At 50.9% G+C, this 19,099-nt stretch overlaps 1 protein-coding gene across 1 annotated transcript in view; it reads left to right on the forward strand.

Annotated features, from left to right (window-relative positions):
* The window catches only part of PFDN1 (prefoldin subunit 1), a 31,768-nt gene extending 13,867 nt beyond the window's left edge, over positions 1-17,901 (forward strand). Inside the window, exons 3-4 of the mRNA XM_058815500.1 lie at positions 2,263-2,347; positions 17,770-17,901. Of these exons, the coding sequence (XP_058671483.1) occupies positions 2,263-2,347; positions 17,770-17,853 (169 nt within the window). The 3' untranslated portion in view covers positions 17,854-17,901. The remainder of the gene's footprint in view (positions 1-2,262; positions 2,348-17,769) is intronic.
* Positions 17,902-19,099: the final 1,198 nt, after the last annotated feature.

Genomic DNA, 19,099 nt, shown 5'->3' on the forward strand with positions numbered 1-19,099 from the left:
GCTCAGGGAAGCAGTGACGTGGGAAGGGACTCATGGCTTTGTGTACAGAAGGCATCTTGCAGCTTTGGTATTCACTAATGGCAGCCACTGCAGAAACAAGGCAAAATTTGAGTTTACAGGGGTTGTATGTGAAGGCTAATGATTTTTATTCTGGTATTGTATGTCTGAGGTAAGAGCATCAGAATGATGTGTTTGCTGGTGGTCCTGAAAAGTGTCTTTTCTCTGGCTGGATCCAGCAATGAAAATAACTTCTTTCCTAGAAGGATTTTCTTGAACTTGATTTTCACAAAATACCTGTGTTGTTATTTCAGCAGTCTGCTGTATGCCCAAACCATCACCACTGTGTGCAAGTGAATGGTGGGGACACCTCCCATTGGGAAAGGGGGATTAAGGGGATAAAAGGAGTCTGAGTGAGCTGTGTTGGTAAGAACAGGAGCAGACAGAGAGCAAAGATGATGCCAGCAATAAGCATGAGCCAAGACTGGGGAAAAAATTAGAGAGATTTGAGAAAATTGCAACATAAAAGATGTAGAGGAAGTTCCTGTGGAGAAGAGGAGGCGAAGCAGAACAGGGAAAGAAGTGGGAGGAGAAGGAGGCACTTCTGTGTTCAGTTAATAGCAACCCCAAAGAGAGTTTTAATTGGAAACCTATTATAATTATCCACAGTTTTCCTCCCATGCATTTCAGGAATGTGTGTGGCAGGTACTTTTCCTTTTGGCTGGGTTATTGGAGAGGGCACTGGGTTTCCAGCCAAGTGGCAGATCCATGTTTGTGTTTACCAGGCACTGAGCAAACCCTTCAAAAATGTCATTTGTCGTGGGAGATGACTCTGCAAACTGATTTCAGGTTTTTCTGTAGCAGACGGGGAATGCACTCTGATTGTGCCCTGTCTAAAGCTGCTCATTTTAACTGTTGGAGCCTGAGCTGCTGTCACCTGGCAGGAAGACATTGACCCTAGTTGGTGCTAGAGGAGACCTTGACCTCGTTGGTATGACCCATGGAGGCTCCTTCTAAATCCCCTGGGGGACTTTCTAAGTAGGGAAGGGGGTGAATCTGCAGCTTGTACATTCTTTATGTCTGGAAGGATGAAAAACAACCATGAAGGGTTCCTAAAATTTGTTTGAACTTAGTTGTCCTTTACCTCTTTGTGGGATGCCAGTGCCACGTGCTGGAGAGCTGCTTTGAATGTTTGGTGCTCCTTCAGAGGCTTCTCTGAGGCACCTTTCTGCTTGTTGGCAGGCAGGACTCAGATGTTATGGATGCATCTTTCAAATCCCTTTGGCAATTGAAACCAGAACAAGTGGAAACCAGTGGCCGCAACTTCAGTTAAAAGCAGCCACTTTCCACCTCACAGAAAAACCCTTTGGTTGGGGAAAGTGTAGAAATTTGGAGACCAGTGAGGGGTTGGGTTAAAGTCAAGGCTTGAGAAGTGGGGTCTGCTGGGAGCACTGTCTCTGCTTTGTCAAATCACAGCAGGGTGGGTTGGAAAGGTTCTTCACAGACCATCCAGTCCCACCTCCTGCCTGCCCTTCCACTGTCCAAGGTTGCTCCAAGCTGGGTCCAACCTGGACACTTCCAGGGATGGGGCAGCCACAGCTTCTCTGGGCAGCCTGTGCCAGCACCTCACCATCCTCAGTCTGAAACATTTCTCCTCAATGTCCAATCTAACCTGGCCTGTTGCAGTTTAAAACCATTGCCTGGCATGACAGACCCTGCTAAATGCCTCTCTCTGTCTTTCATGTCAGCCCCTTTTCTACATTGAAAAGCTGCAGTAAGGTCCCCCTGGAGCCTGCTCTTCTCCAGGTTGTAGAACCCCAACTCCCTCAGCCTTTCCCTGTGGAAGGCTTTGGTTTTATTGTGTGGGTTTGTTTACCTTGTGAGCACTAAACCCTTAATAAACAGCTCTTGCCTGTCAAGAGTCTTCCTTGACTCTGTGCCATCCATTGATTTAAATCCCTGTGAAGGGAAGGTGCTGACAGACTCCCCTTGCTGGCTGTGTGCCAGAATCACTTCCAGATCATTCAAGGACACTGAATGATAGGGGGCGATCTCTGTGTGTCCATGTTCATCCTCCCAGAGCATGGGTGAGGCTGGTGAGCCTTTGGGGCCAGGAGCTGTCAGAGCAATTTCTCCTGTCTCTGTGCAGAACATGGGAATGAGGATGAACACTTAGCAGGGGTGGCTCTTTGACTTGGTGCACAGCTGGTGAACCCTGATGTAAAAAGCACCCAACTTTTTCTGTCTCTTCTTTTTCACTTGTAGGTTTATTCTTCAGCCTAAAGGAGTGATTCACAATCAGCTCTTAGAAAAACAGAGAATAGCTGAAGAGAAAATTAAGGAGTTAGAGGTAAGTTTTTGGCAAATGATGATGAAAGCAAAACATTAAAGGTCTACAGATACTCTTTGCTACATCTCTTGTTTTTACCTGCTACTTTTGGTGCTGAAGGATTGTTACAGAGAGCATTACCTCTCTGTAACAGAGATTGTTGTAGGTGTAACAGAGATTGTTGTACTTGTAACAGAGATTGTACACAGTAACAAGTCACTCAAGGCACTTGGTTCCTTTCTTAGATCTACAAACCAGTAGGGATTGATTGTTGCCTCTGTGCCCTGGTATGAAAATTGGAAGAGAGGCATTCAGATGAGATTAGTAAGAGCAAGGTCTAAAACAAGCAAAAGGATGTTTGTGTGGTTATTTGCAGCAGATAAGTGATGTAAAATTTTGCCAGTGCTGTGGGTATTTAGAGGTTACACTGGCTCAGAACAATTGCACAAATTCATGGAAGAGAAATCCATTGAGAATTACCAAATATGTAGAAATGGCATCCTGCTCAGGAAGTCCCTGAGCTAAAAATGTCTGGAGGGTGGGAAACTATGAGGAGGAAGTACCATATAGCCTGCCCTGTCCTTACTCTCTGCCCTTAAGCATCTGCTTGGGGCTGCTGTTGAGGAGCAGATCTGTGGGGAGATGTTTTGACAGCGTGATCAGAGCACTTCTGTGTTCTTGTGTTTATCTGGTTGGAGTATTCAAGGCACAGAAGGATATCTAGGAAACAAAAAGCAGTGTCTGCGCAAGCTGCAGTGTTCAACCAGCCTATCTGCTGAATCCTGACTATCTGCTCGTGGCTGCGTCTGCAGCTTACAGCTCTGCTGAGAAGAAGTGCAAAATGTACTTTTCCAAGGCTATTAGTGTGTGGTTTTTTATAATTCTCCCCAAATATCATTAATACAACTCCCTGTTTCTTGGTCTTTGAGGAATGACAGAGAAAGCAAAGACCAAGTTTGTGCCAAGATGCTTTTCCCATCTGTTATTGTTTTGGAGAAAGTGAAGTGGAGACCAAATAAGTAGTCCCAAGCAGGAATAGGAAGCCTGTGTTCAAACCCACTCAGACCTGTGCAGTTCTGTCTCTGTTGTCTCCTACTTACACTAAAGCAGAAGTTGAGTCTGTATTTTTTTTAATCCCTTATTTAGACTCAGCCTGCCTGAGAAGCTGTGGAGCAAGCCCATCCCCAGATGTTGTATTGCCTGGAGTGTTGTCTCTGCCAGACTCTAAGGGGATTTATGTTTCTGCCCATGAGAACTCTTTCTGCACAGGCCAGACAAGTGCTCTGTGGACAGGCTGTGTGTCTAAGGGGGTGTGCAGGCAAGGCACAGACATTTGTATGGTTATGTGGTAAAAGCAGTGGTATCCTTGCTCCTTTGGAGCCATCCCAGATGCCAGGGGATGGGCAAAAACAGCCCTGCAGCTGGGGCTGGAGGACTTCATGGCAGCACCTCTGGGTTTGGGAGCAGGTGGAATGTGGCTGGCAGCACCTCTGGGTTTGGGAGCAGGTGGAATGTGGCTGGCAGCCTGTTTATAAACTGTTTATAAACAAGGGGTTCCTTGCTGCCAGCTGTGGTCAGCTTCTTGGCTACTGTGCCCTTCAGCTGTGCCATCTGGGTTTCTTCCTGTTCCTGGTGGGGAATTATCTTACCTCCTGAACTTCCCGATCACTGAGTTCAGCAGAATGGGTGGAATTTCCCACAAATTATAACTTTGCTGTTCTTACACCAAGCCTCAGAAACTGGCTGCTTCACAAATGTGTTTTTCTGCTTCGTTGCTGAATCTCTGGTTATGGTCATTGAGTTGAAGTTTCCAGCAATAGTCTCAAAACTGACTGAGACTGTCTCAAAAGGTGGTTGGAGTGGAAAGGTGGTTGCCACATGAGTTGGTTTTTCTTTTCAATCATGAGTAGTAGGGCTCAGAATGCCAACACTTTCAAAAGTTTGTGTTAAGTAAACATTCAAGTCCATCTTTTAAGTGATCTCCTTCCAGCTGGCTGTGGCAGTTTTGTGAAGAGGGTTTTCCTTAGGCCTGGGATTCCCCATGGAAGAGGACAAGCACTTAGGCTGACAACTGCTGGAAACTGAGATTTCAGGGGAAATACCTGGGTCACACTCAGAGAGCACTTATCACAGGAGCAGGGGATTTTGCTGTCCTGAAAACAAGTTGTGATCCAAGCAGGAAAGAATGTGAAACTTTGTGACCTTGTACTTCCACCACATCGTTGTAAAATAAATATCCAACCAAGAAAGGTTAAACATCTCTCCATTCATTATTAAAACTGCAAGGGTTTTAAAGCTTAGGTTTATATTTTACGTTGTTAACTACCTTGTGACTTACTCACATTTCTCACTTGGCACAGCTGAATCAGGCTGGTCAGAGTAATCCCCCAGTACCCTATGGTGTGGCTGATCTCATTACTCACATAGCTGAGCTCGAGGCAATTGTGCTTTGCTATGATGACATTACTGTGAAATGTGTATTTTTTGATACATTCCTGGATCTGAGAAATGCTCTCCCCTCTACCTTGGTGCTGTTTGCAGAGGAGGGCTGGGTTCACTGCTGAGCTCTTCTGGAAATCCATCCAGCTGCATAGCAAGGAGATCTCCAGCTGCCTGTTCCTGAAAATGTGTCTTTAATTTGCTTCAGAGGTGTGAGCTGGTTTTGCTGGCATTCACAACTGCCAGTGAACTTTGAAAACTGTGAGGAGTTTTGTCTCTCTTCTCCCTCTGACACTCTCCACTGCAGTACATGATTGCAGTCATTCCCTTGCTTCTCTCTCATGGGTTTCTCCACTGTTAAAAGCAGTGCATTGTAATTTTCCAGGTTTTCCAGGCAGCATCATAAAATTGATGGGATGCTGCTGGTTTGGGCTTCCTTGCAGCAAGGACAGCCATACCTGTCCTTGTGAAGGGCTGGGAAAATAAAGCTTGGCTGGGACACACATTATGCTTGGTGAGCTGTGTTCTGAAAGCACCAAGGGGTCTGGGTGTGGCTGATGCAGTTAGTTCCCTGAAGAAAACCAAAGGTAGCTTTACTCTCCTTGTTAAAGCTGTGTGTGGATGTTAATATATCTAAGTGTATATGTGTGTGTGTACATATATATATATATATATAATGTATGTATGTATAATCACAGAATGGTTTTTGTTGAAAGGTTTGGATGACTTTAAAGATCTCTGCCATGGGCAGGGACACCTTCCACTAGACCAGGTCTCTCCAGGTATAAAGTAGCCACAGCTTTTCTGGGCTACCTGTGCCAGGGCTTCACCATCCTCAATTAGTAAAGAATTTCTTTCTAATTTCTAATTTCCCCTCTAAATTTCCTCTCTTTCAGTTTGAACCCATTGTTCCTTGTCCTGTCACTCCAGTTCCTGTTGGAGAGTATCTCTCTAGCTTCCCTGTAGGCCCCTTCAGGTCCTGGAAGGTGCTATGATGTTTCCTCGACTCCAGGCTGAACAGCCCCAATGTTTTCAGCCTGCCAACTCCATATGCACCTGTGTGGCTCTCTGAGCTTCACAACTTGTATCTAATCCTTTGGAATCCAAACACACTGCCCAGGCTTGCTGGCACAGTGGCTGTGCCTGCTGGCAGGCTGTGCCAGTGGGGTTTACCCAAACCTCCAGAGATTGGTGCCATCAGCTCCCTCACACACTGGCATGGGACACGTCCTGCTTAGCAGGATTGGATTTTTCCAGTCCTGATACTATCAAATTCTTGTTGTGTTTCACGGTACAAGGGGTATGTGTTAAATCTATTTTGAAAGCATTCTAAAGGGATGAGCACAGACTCTTTTTAGCTCAGCAATGTTTGTGCAGTATTAGGAGAAAAACCAAGTAATGTTTTTTTTCCCTTGTTTTTAAGGAAACATGATATGTGAGGGGTGGAACAATGCTTTGTTTCAGGAAATGTTATCCGTTTCCATTGTAGCCCTAGATGGATTCTGTTTTTAAATGTGGCATTTTAAAAAGAACAAACTCTATGATGTTATAAAGACATGGAAAATTGATTCTTCATTAGGGGTGGAGAAAGTGATTATCACTGTGTGCTTTCTCTGATAATATCTGATAGTCCCCTTCTCTCCTGCTATATTCAGCTTGTTTAGTTGTCAGGCGTTGTCAGACTAAATTGCTAAAAATAACAAATAAGGGGGAGGCTCTGCTGGGCAGCTCCGTCTGCTGTGTGCCACTGAATTTAGCTCCTTCGGGAAAAGGGCAACAGCAACCTGCAGCTTTCTGGGGGAATTGGATTTTGGTTTGAAACTCTGACCACAGCATAGCTGTGTGCTTGTTTCCCAGGCAATTCTTTCACATGCCTGTGGGAGACTGAAAGTTTACTGCTGCTGAGATAAAGGGTTGGTTGGTTTCTTCTCTGGCTGCCTAGAGTAGAAAATATAATCAAGAGAGCTGTACCTAAAGGCTTGATTTCTAATTCAGAAATCCTTCATGCAAGCCATAAAACACCATGTCAAATTTCCTTATCCCATGCAGAAAATGTCTTTGCTCTCCTTCCTGGTGGAGGAAGGAACACTGTGCTCTCAAACACTGCTGTGCTCCATGTTTAAAGCCTCAGGTGATGTTTGCAAAGCTGGTGAAGTTACACAGTGACTGCACTGAAATGCCTTAAGGTGAGCACTGACTGTGTTGCCTGAGCACAGTCCTGCTCGTGCTGCAGCTTCCATTTCTCTAATCTGCTTTTTCTGGGAGCTTTAAAATGGCTTTGCTGCAGCCCTGAGGCAGAGTGGCGGTGCCCCCCCTGTGATGAGTCGGCTCTGACAGTTGCCACAGCAATGTTTTCTTCCCCTGTGGGAACAGAGATTTTGGCAGGTGAGGTGTGGCTGGGGAGAAGCGCTGCAGCCTGGGGCAGGTATGGCTGGGATGGACCTGCTCGGTGTGGTCCCAGCCTCCAACGTGCTCCAACTCCCCTTCATTCTTCACTGAAACCCTCAGCGTGGAGGCCAATTCTGTGGGTGGCTTTAACGATGTGAAAACAGGTCTCTTGAGATTCGTGGTGCTCTTTGCAGGCCACAAAATGCTCATCCAGAAGGTAGCAATTGTTAGGCTGTTCCCAAGTTGGAGCAATTTCTTCCAGGGTTTTATGGCACAGAAGTTCTCATCACATGATTTGCCTGGGGTAGGCCAGTGCCCAGGAATGTGTGGTGGGCTTTTTAACTAACCAGGGGGAAATAAGGAATGCTCCTGTTTGCTTTGGAGAGGGGAAGCCTCAAGAATAACTCTCTGTGCATCAGCCTGGAGCAGATTCTACTTTGGATGAGGGTGCTGTTCCCTCATTCCATGGCTGGCATCAGCGCACGTACCAGGAGCAGGGTTTGAAACACGTTGTCACTGAAGTTGTCCCTCATTTCCCTGTGTGTTCACAGGCAAGGTCAGTCCCTCTGCTTGCTCTAGAGGGAGGCAGGACACCTAAGGTGGGGACAGGTGGAGTTTGGAAGTGAGTTTAGGATGTAGGATTAGTGTTTGGGCTTGCATGGGGATTTTAAGAGGAAGCTATGGGATCTCAACAAATGGTGGATGTTCGGGTGAAGATGAGGTTCAGTGAGGACCAGACCAGGCCAATCCCAGCATCTTGCATGGCTTTGGGTGTCAGAGGCAGCTGTGGCTGTCTGGGCAGGTCCTTTTGGACACACACATTTGGACTTGGTGACGTTCCTGGGAAATGTGTTTCATCTTGGCTGTCTTGGCTGCTGTCATCCATGTCTGAGGCTGTGCCCTCACTGAGGGTTGCTCCTGTGTTTCAGGCTGCAAAGCTGCAGGCTCAGTTTGCTTTTTGAGGACATGGGTGGTCCAGCTGCCTGCCTGTCAGCTGTGGAGCATCCACAGGCACTCCCATGGGAGAGCAGAGCACAGCCTGCATGGGCAGGGCTGCTACCAGTGCTCTGCCCTCCATGAGAGTCTTGTTTTGAAGAAGGGAGTAGCCAAAGCTCATTTTTTTCCCCTATAGGTCTGGCTGTCTTACAGGGAGGAGAATCTGTGTTCTCATTCCTGATTTTTGAAATGAAAGATACTCTGAGCAATGAGAAAAATGGGCTTCAAAAATGACAAAACACTGAGGAGGTTGAGAGTATAATGGACACAGAGCTAATGCTGCCAGCACAAAATCCTGCTTTGTGGAGAGGCCCTCTGACATTGGACTGGGGCCACACAATTTAAGGTAAATGCTGGAGGAATTGGGGCATAGCTAATGCTTCTCTAATTCTTTCTGTTCCCCAAACTGACTCTGCTGATGGTTACATGAAGAACAGGCCCTCACAGCTGTGAGGAATCATTCACTTCACTTGCTTTTTAATGTTTAAAGCCTCAAGGTCTGTCTTGTTTCTCAAAAATGAGGGTGGCAAAAGGATTGTATTCTTACAGCTGAACTTCATGGGTGTTTCTCTGTTGTGTGACTGTCACCTTTCATTGCAGACAGATGGAAATCAGCTGTGTGCAGCCAGCACCTGGCAGATTTTAAAGGCAGCAAGTGTTCCTCAGTATCTGCAGGGAAGGAGGTGGATCTGTTTAAAAGCTGGCTCTTAGTCCTGTGTTAAATTTGTTAGATAAAGATCAAATAACAGTATGTTCTGCTTTGAAAATTGTGTAAGAACCTTGTCATGTGTTAAATAGTGCACAAGTCACTGGTTGCAAAACATGATGTTGGAATCTTATAGGCACAGGCAAATAAATTCTCACATTTCAAAGGGGAAAGGGGATTCCCAGCTCTCTGGAGGGGTCATCTGCCACCTTAGGCCTGGGCTGGCTTATAAAAACTAATGTCCCACCACATTTTTGTGAAGAATGGTTGTGGGTAATGCAGATTTGAGTGCAATGACGTGTATTTATATCATCACATGTGTGTGGGTATGCAGTGGCAAGGCTGGATCTCTCATTTGGAGCAATCATTCACTGCAACAAGTTTTCAAACTCCCGGATTTTTGCAAGCAGTTGTTTAATTAGTAATTCTTTGTTAGTCTTGCCTGTACTGCAGACTGCAAAGTAAGCACACAAACCAGCTGAGAGGGCAAAGGCTTTATGAAGGAAGAACTGGAATTTGTTGACTTTGCTTTCACTCTTCCTACCTTTATTTTTGGGTGGATATTTGTAGATTTTAAAAGCAAGTGGATAATTAATGTGGGGGTTGTTGTCCTTTAGAGGCTAGTTATAGACATGCTTTCAAAATAAAGACATCGGAGGACTTGTTTTATGGTTTTTTTGGGGGGGAGGAGGGGATTATTCTTGTTCAAGAAAAACCCAACAACCTAACAGAGAAAACTTTTCAAGCAGCTCCTGCCAATCCACTCACATTCCTTTGTAATTCAGAGGAAAGTGAAACACACCATGCATTAATAAAAACCCACTTCTGCTGCTGTGTCTAAAGGGTTTTGTCCATCCAGGAACCTACTTTTACTCATCTGAGCCTGAAAACATGGTTTGTTTCCTCTGATTAGCATTAAGCTGCCTTTATGGTTCCCCTGAAATCATTTTAACACCAAGTTGGTTGATAAGTCTTTCATTTTAAAGCAGGGTCTGATTCATTGTCGAAGCTCTCCTTTGTGCTTATGGCTGCAGAAGTATCCCAAGCAACGAGCTGAGCTGAATGTGGGTCCCTCTCCAAATTCCTTCTTGCATGAGTAATAATTAGTCACAAACCCAGCACTGCTGTCCTTCCCTTAGTCACCAGGCCCCTGCAGTGGCTCCTGGCTGCCTTTGTGCCAAGCAGCTCTGGGGAGGGGGATTATCTGTGCCTGATAAACCTTCAGCCTGCTTCCATCTCCTCCTCCATCTCGCCTGGGGAGAACAGGAAACGATTATTTGGAAAGCATGCTGCTGCCTGTTGGAGCCCTGACCCAGCCCTGAGTCAGCTGTACAAAGCCACACCTTGCTCCCAGGTATGCAGGGCAGCCCTCACCGTCATGCTTCCTGCTGTCCCCACTGCTGGGTCACCCCTGCTCTGTCCCTCGTGCCTTGGAGGTGGCCATGTGGCTGCTCTGAGCCCAGGGCTGCCTGAACTGAGGGGGATGCTGCCTAGGTGGGAGTTGACACGGACTTCTTGTTGCTGATTTGTCTTTGAAATGTATGGAAATGATTTTTCTTTTCAAGTGGCCTCGCTTGGCCAGGACTGCAAGAGCTGAAAAGGTGTGGTATGGTTTTGCAAAAGTCCTACTGCCAGGAGGGATCCTGATGAGCCACACCAGCTCTGCAGGACCACAGAAACTGAGGCACAGGGATGGGGAACTTACCACATTTTGCAAGAGGCGCTTTGGTGAGGGACGCTTCCGCCGAAACACAACGTGGGGGTTTCAGGAGCTGAGTGAGTTTCCCCTCCCCAAGCTCTCTGTTTGACCTGACTCTGCTGTCATAGCCTGGTTAGGGTGCAGTATCCAGCCTGGAGCAGTGTACTCCTGGAAACTGCTCTGAATGGGGAATTGTGCCAAGAGGGGGTGTCCCTAAAGGAATCCCTTGGGTTGATAATACATTTCTGCTGCCACCTACTGAAAGGTTCTCATCGACTTGCTTTTGTAGTGGTTCACATCAGGCTAGGGTGCAGGAGTTCACTGGAATAATCCATCATTTCCCACTCACCAAGAGCAGCTGTCTCCATCTCTGCTGAAAGTGCTGTCCTGTGGCTCAGACAGTGGATCTATGAGCAGTGCTGCTGCCACGAGGCTGGGGTTGGGCAGAAAGGCTGGCAGGCAGCCTGGCTCTCTGCCCCTTCTTCTCTTGAAGGCACCAAGAATGGAAGTTAATGGGGTTTTTCCAGCTCAGCTTTTTCAGAGTATGTTCCTCGAGGTTATGATGGGGGAAGCCCAGCTGGTTGTGCTGCAGTAGGATCAGCACACCATGATGGTGGCTTTGCATTACTTTTCTTTAGTAAGGATTCTCTTGAGTTGGCAAATGTAGTTGTGTGCTTGATGTTTTCTCTTCTACACTCTAACCCAGATAGATCTGTGGGTCCCCTTTACCTTGGGGAAGGAAGAGGTGAGGAAAAGCAGAGTGTGAATCATCACTTCTCCTCTTTGCTATATGGCATCACGCTTCTGTCAGCAGCTGTCGTCAGAAACCAGCTGGGTTCCCTTCCTATTCCAGGTCATTCATTCTTGAGTAAACTCTGGGCAACTTCCTGAGGCAATAACTGCTTGGAAAGTCTGGAAGTGTATCTAAATATTTGGTGGTTGCTGTAGAGTAGTAATTCCCAGGGTGTACATGTGCCACAGTGTTCAGCTGGGTGAGGACCAGTGCTGGGTGGACCCATCAGGGCGTAGGGCTGCCTGCAGACCTACCCCACCCCCTTGCTGGTGTCCACTCTTTCAGCTTCTCCTGCAGCAGGAGCAGCTGGGTGCTGTTCAGCAGGTTCATCTTCTTCCTGTTCAGGAGTTCAGAGTGAAATCCCATAAACAGACCACGTGTCTTCAGCACATCATCTACCATGAGCTTACTCTGACCAAAATGTTTGCCTTGCCTGGGGTGTGCATGCCAGGGCTTGGAGTGCTGCTCTCCACAGGGAGTTTGGGCACTGGCAACCCCTGAACAGCAGTGGAGGCCCCAAGAGTGAGGGCAGCTTGGGCTGCTGCTGCCTGGCCCCCAGTGCACGGGCAGCACAGTTTGCCATCCTCCAGGGAAGATCTCCAGTCAACCATGTGCTCCCAACTCCAGCTCAGGATCTGCTGATCACTTTCCCACAGAGCCCTCAGGCAATGCCAAAAATGGTTTGGGTTAACTTTGGGGGATACAGAAGTTCTTGGCTAGCCACAGGGTTGCTGAGGTGTCACAGGATGAGTTGTCTCAGGGCTCCTGTTTGAGGCACTGCATCATGCCTGAGGACTGCAGTGTTCCTCAATGGAAGCCTTCTGAGTGTGAGAGTGGGATGCCAGAATCTGGTGGCTGGTAGCCAAGCATGCTGAGAGCCTTGGGAAGGGAGATATTCTCTGGAAAGGGACCTGCCAGCTTGTTTTGTCCTCACAAGTTGGGTGTAAAACAAGTTCATAGAAAAACACGTTTGAAAAACGAAAATGGGGAAAAAAAGAACAGGCTGAAATGAATAGGCATGTTCCAATACTAGATCCTAAAATCTCCATGGAAACATTTTTGTTTGGGCTTAAGCAAATCTGTGTTTGCAGGTCAGGGGTTGAAGCTTTCTTTCATTTGCAGAGGTGACGTGAGAGGAGTGGAATTTGAAGAGCAAAAGTCGATGTTGAATGATAAACCATGACTTGACACAGGAAGCTCACCTGTGAGGGGGAGGGCATGGCAGCATGGATGGGTAGGGCTGCTGTGTCTGTTCTCTAGGAGCACAGGGTGTTTGGGCTCTTGGGATGGGTGACAATGCCGTCCCCTGATCCACTGAGCCCCCGGCTGGAGCCAAGGCCCTGCCACACGCGGGGCTGGCAGCGGCCGAGCCGCTCTCCCTGAAGGCAGAGAAGTCTGAATCACAGTGCTGGGGGGAAGACAGTGCTTTGATCATCAAAAGCCCATCCAAGAAAAGCTGATTAATAGTTTTCTCTTGCTGTGGAATCTGTGGATGCTGGCTCTTTAATCTGCCAGGAATGCCAGGTCCGGTGCGTCACGCTGAGCAGCTCGGGCCTCTCCAGCAGCAGCACTGTGATGCAATGGGAGCGGAGGTGGAGGCTGGAGCAGGAGGTGACTCCTGCCGTGTCAAAAGGCCATGGGCCACTTCTGTTAACCACAGCTCCTTTTCTTCTTCAGGGTGTGAGCTGGAATTGTATTTGCATTCAATCGAGTCTTTCCACAGCTGCTGCCAAAAGCAAACAGCACGGAGCTGCTCAGGGAGCAGCACTGCTCTGATGGGGACTGAAGGGCAGGGAGGGCTGCCTGGGGTGGTGCCAGGGCGAGTCCTCTGAGGTTGTTTGGCTGCAGTCACCCGTGCCAGGGCACAGCTGGGCACGCCAGCACACCTTGGTGAGGAGCATGCACAGCCAGGGCTGGCTCGTGGTGCTGCCTGCGCTCCCCCAGGCTGGGGCCAGCCCAGCTGGTGCTTCCAGGAGTCTGCACTTCCTACAGCAGCTGCCACAGGGCTGGTGGAACCCCAAAGCCATCACCTGCAGCCCCCCATGGGTGTCTGGAAATGTGTTGGCAGTGGGCATTGCATCCCACCAGTGCCCTGACCTCCCTTCTCCTCCTGGGGCTGGTGCTGCCTTCCCTGGCAGGCCCTGCAGCTCAGCCTGTGGAGCTGTCAGCTGGACAGCCATTCCTCTGGGAAGGGTTCATGGGAGATGGATGTGCATTGCCTGAGTGCTCAGTCCCATTTTGGGTGCACCTCCAGTGTTTTTAGTCTGTGTAGCTGCACTGAACCACACACACCCTTTGACCTGCACACCTTTTTTACGAAGGCTGCAGGAAGCCTTGGAGGTGGAAAAGGCTCCTGAGAGCTGGCAGAGGAGAATATGGGCCAGGTTGGTGATACATCTATACTCAGGGGTAGGAGAGGTGCAAACTCCAGTTTCTGAGCCCCCTGGATGTGCTGGCAGGCCCAGCTGGTGGGATTGGCTCTGCTGCCCAAGGAGGGATCTTCTTGCCCTCCATCCTGGTGCCAGACAGCTATTATTATGGCAGTTGTGTTTCCAGAAAGCAGATTTAGGTGAGAACACTTCCTTTGGGGCTAGTTTTGAGACAGATCATCAGGGCTGTGGTTTGTCTTGTTCCCAAGTGCTGCAGCCCTTCCTGCCTGGGGAAGGAACTCTTGTTGGGAGTGGTATTAGCTTAAAGGAATTAGGAAACCAGGCTGGGAGGCATTGGCTGCACTGGCTTTTGGGACCATCCTCTGTGGGTTTGCACCCTGTCAGTGCCGTGCAGGTGGCCCAGACCTCACTGGGTTGTGGCAGTGGCTGTGTGCTGTTCTCGTGTCCCAGTGCAGGTGGCTGAGCCCTTTCTGTGTGGGGCAGAAGGGGATCAGGGGGTGTCACACAGAGGAGAGAGTGGATGAGAACTGGTGGGTGGCCTGTGGCAGGAAGAAATGAGGATGCAGGAGCATGTCCTGGGCTGGATCAGGTCAGTTTTGGAAGCATGCTGTCCACCTGGAATCCTGTAGCTGCAAATCTGCTCCATTCCCACGCAGCCTGTCCTGTGCACCCTCCAGCTCCCCTTCCTTGCTCAGTGGGGGAGAGGATTCTGCAGTGCTGACAGGACCTGCAGCCCTGGCTCATCCCTCCCTGTGTGAGTGACTGTGCCTGGGTCATGGGAACACACTGGCCTTTCTCTGGCAGCGGGGGAGCTGCCAGGGCCTGCCAGTGTTGATCAGAGGCTGTTCCTCTGAAATAAGTTTCAGTACCACCCCACAAGAGAGTTTTGTAGAATAATTCTCTAGACAGGAGCTGTGAACCAGCAGGAACCAGCCCCTTGCTGCAGTTGGAGCCCTTGGCTGACACACCAGCTGTTTCCTGTCGTGCCCTCTGGGTTTCCTTGTAACTGCATTGCCACACTCCTGGTGACACTGCAGGGGGACAGCAGCACACCAGGGGCACTGCCCAGCCTCCTGTGGAGCCTGGCCCTGCTGGCAAGCGGAAGCTGGGGCTTTTCTGGGAGCTCAGTGTCATGGGGCAACTTCCCCCTGCTGCCTTCTCAAAGCCTCTCCCCTTTCTCTGTTCTTCCCTGGAGCTCTGTGGCTCAGGCAGTGGCATCTGGGGCTGGTTTGGGCACCCACCTTACCTGTCCAGGGACCCACAGGAGCAGGGAGAAGGTGAGGGCAGTTCAGGGCAGTAGTGTGGTGAGTAGGAGTTGTGGGTCAGCAGCTCACAGGTCATGCAGCCACCAAAGCTGGTGGTGCAGGGTCAGCATGCTGCCATGTGCCCCTGGGCTCCTGACTGGTGAGCACTGGAGCCACAGCTGTAGGAGTGAAAGCAGAGGCTTCAGCGGGCAGCAGCCACCTTTGGTTTCACAAGGGACCAAAACCAGCAGTGCAGTTTTGACGTTGCCCTGGGAATTCCCACAGGCTGCACTTGCCCTGGCACAGGTAGCAGAGGATGAGCTCCTGGAGCAGCAAACACACTTTGCCAGGGGAATGCATCAGCTGGTGCACAGCAGCCGCAGGCTGGCCTGAAGCAGGGCTCAGAGGACAAAGGGTTACTCGGGCTGGGAGTGCAAATGAGCTGGAGGTGGGGTTGGGGATGCAGGGAGGTGTTCAGGAACAGATCCCACCAGCCTGGCAGGTCTGGCTGGACCGGAACAGCCTCCAGCATGACTTCAGAGCTGTGCTGTGTGTCTCGGGCACGGGGTGAGTAGGCAGAGCGTGTGTCAGCCGCTCGCTCAGTGCTGCTCCCTGGGAGACACGGAGTTTCCTGTCTAGACCCCGGTAATGGCAGCGAGGAGGGGTTTGCAGCAGCCTCCTGCCCCTGCTCTGGTGATGACTGAAGCAGAGCCCAGGCTGCAGTTCCCCTTCCTGGGGAACAAACACCTCGTTTCTGCCACGTGTCTCGGAAAATGTGGCGCCCGTCTGTGATCCGGGCTGTGGGCTGGAGTGGGAGCCAGCCCCAGCTCCTGCCTGGCTGCAGGACAGCTCAGGGTGTTTGCAGCCCCTGGCTGTGGGTGCAGGGCTCCCCTTGATGCTCAAAGGATGCTCCTGGAGCCCAGAATGGGACTCTGGAAGCTGCTTCTGGGAGGGAGTAAAAGTGCTGGGACCAGCCCAGATTCTTGTGCCTCGGAAGTTAGGTGACTAAGGAGAGTGATTGAGGTAAAGAAAAATTCCCCAAATCCTGCCTTACCTGGGACTGCCTAAGTGCAGAAATGGCCTTAAACCCAGGCCCTTTGCCACAGGGAGGGCAGAGCCGGTCACTGTGCAGGGGTGGGCAGTGTGGGTACATGTGTGGGTGCTCCTCTGCTGTGTCAGGGTCCCTTGTCCTCATGGAGGTGGGGCTCTCACAGGCACCAGCAAAGCTTCCTGATGGGATGTCTGAAATTCTCTTGGGCTCTTCCACTCCTGCTGGACAGTGTGTCTGTGGAGAGCTGCTCTCTGGAGCTGTCTCCTCCTGCCTGGTGGGAACAGGAGACAGGGGCAGGAGGGCAGGACCATTTCATGCACTAATTTAAGTGTTAAGAAAAAGCTTTAGTAAAAAATGACTCCCTACAAGGCAGCTCTGCTGCTGCCACTCTCCTCTGGTCAGCAGAATGAGGTGAAGCTTTGAGCCACAAGGGTTTTTTGGGCCTGTGTCCTCTTGCTGCCCTCAGACTCAGTTCCCTCTGTGGGAAATCCCTCGACATCTGTGTGGCAGTGTGGGGACAGCGTGGCAGTGACAGAGTCCTGCTCTGTGTCACTGAATCACTGGCAGTGGGAACCTGTGGCTGCTCTTCTCCCTGTGGTTTCCTCAAAAGCATTTCCTGTAAATGAAAGAGACCCTACGTGCCTGGGAGCCGGGAGAGGGACAAGGAGCCCTGGGCCATAACCCCAGCCCTGGCTGTCAGGAGCAGCCTTTAGGATTTGAATACAAACCCTTCAGCCTTTAGAAGCAGGGCTGGGGGAGATGTCCTCATGGCAGGGCCATTCCAGCTGTGTGCAGCTGTGCCACAGCAGGGGGACAGAGGGGCAGTGCTGGCAGCAGGACTGCTCCATGGGCTAATGCATTTTCAGCATTCCAAGTCCCATGGGCTCGCAGAAATCATGGTGAGGCTCTCAGGGCAGTTCTTGCCCTTCACCTGTCCTTGGTTTGGGTGGGCTTTGGGGGCACTGCTGTACTGGGCTCCTGGCACTGGTGACTCTGGCAGGATGCTCTGGGTGGAGGCCTGGACTCGTGGAATTCAATGCCAACCCTGCCAGTGCTCAGTGGGAGCTGGCATGGCCCAGGGCAGGGCTTTACATGGGCAGCATGGGGAGCCTGAGCTCACAGCAAGGCTGGAGGAGACTGTTGTGTCTGTTGTTTGGAAACCCAGAGAAAATAGTCCAAAGAGCCAAGGGCTGATTTTTCCAGCCACAGAGGAGCACCCAGACCAGCAGGAAAAACGCTGCACACTGAATTCCTATCTGGGGATGCACGGCTTGGGGCTGCTTCCCTGCCAAGCCCAGCCTAATTACAGATGATTAAGGAAACACGTACATGGTGATGATGCCAGGGAATTGCTGATAGAAAGGAGGATATAGGGTTAGAAAATGGCTCAGCTGGGAAAAAGAACCTTTTGTGCCCAAGGAGAGGCTTTTGCTGTGTCTCCATAAGGAAGCTTATAGGTTCAAGAGTTACAGGATCTGGTTTGATTTCCTTCCTTGCTGACGTTCATGGCTCCCACTTTTTGCAGCCCTGAGGTTTCAGGGGGGAACAAAATTCAGTCTGTGTAGATGTTGCTCTGTGCCTGTGCCTCTGGGAGTAACTGCTGTCCCCACCCTGCAGTGTGGTGGGTGCCCCAGCCAGCACCCACAGCTCTGCCTGGGTGGCTTTGGGCCCTGGTGCCCAGGTTTGTGCTGGCAGGGCTGGGGGGATCCTGACTTACCTCTGGTTTCTGCCTTGCAGCAGAAGAAGTCGTACCTGGAGCGGAGCGTGAAGGAAGCAGAGGACAACATCCGGGAGATGCTGATGGCCCGCAGGGCACAGTAGTGGCACCCCTGGCTGATCCCCACCCACCCTAATAAAACACAGCCCGTGTCCCTGTGGCTGCTCTCCCTGCAGGAGTGTGATGGAGAAAGGGGCTGGTGAGAGGAGTTGGGCTGAGGGGCCTGCAGGGCATCCCTGCTGTGCCCTCATCCTATGGATACCCAGGATGTAGGCACTGGGAAGGTCCTGCTGGGGAGGGGTGGTGGGCAGGGCTGGCACAGGCATGGACACGGACACAGGCATGGGCCAGGAGGTCATTCCCACTGCTCCGGGTCATTCTTGTTGCCCTGGGTCATTCCCTGTGTCCCGCTTCATTCCCTGTGTCCCGCTCCATTCCCGCTCCATTCCTTCATTCCCGCTCCGTTCCCTCATGCCCACTCCATTCCCTGTGTCCTGCTCCATTCCCTCATGCCCACTCCATTACCCTCATTCCCGCTCCATTCCCTCATTCTCCCTCCATTCCCGCTCCATCCCCTCATTCCCTCTCCATTCCCGCTCCATTCCCTCATTCCCGCTCCATTCCCTCATTCCCACTCCATTTCCCATTCCCACTCCATTTCCCATTCCCGCTCTATTCCCCATTCCCGCTCTATTCCCTCATTCCCGCTCCATTTCCCATTCCCGCTCTATTCCCTCATTCCCGCTCCATTTCCCATTCCCGCTCTATTCCCTCATTCCCGCTCCATTTCCCATTCCCGCTCCATTTCCCATTCCCACTCCATTTCCCATTCCCGCTCTATTCCCTCATTCCCGCTCCATTTCCCATTCCCGCTCCATTCCCGCTCCGTAGGACCGCGCTGCGCGGCCGGACAACGCCACCGTGTGGCCGTTGTGGGGAGCGCAGGTTCCCGGCCCTCGCCGCTCTCCCAGCGCCGCCCGGAGGCTCCCGGGATCCCGGAGGTTCCAGGTCCCGCTGCCCGGGATCCCGGAGGTTCCAGGTCCCGCTGCCCGGGATCCCGGAGGTTCCAGGTCCCGCTGCCCGGGATCCCGGAGGTTCCAGGTCCCGCTGCCCGGGATCGCGGAGGTTCCAGGTCCCGCTGCCGCCCCCCGTGCTGTCACCCCATAGGCACACGGGTGCTCTCACACTCTGGGCTGGCCCTTGGCTGCCCCACCTTCCCCCACCACGGACGGTGACCCAGGGACTCCACTCCTGATTGCTGACAGCTGCCATAGAGGTGACAGGGAAGGTGACAGTGCTCATTCCCAGGGCAGGAGCCTCTCAGAACCAGGCCACAGACCTGAGTTTATG

Source organism: Ammospiza caudacuta, chromosome 16 (genome assembly GCF_027887145.1).
Source record: "Ammospiza caudacuta isolate bAmmCau1 chromosome 16, bAmmCau1.pri, whole genome shotgun sequence".
Taxonomy (NCBI): Eukaryota; Metazoa; Chordata; class Aves; order Passeriformes; family Passerellidae; genus Ammospiza; species Ammospiza caudacuta.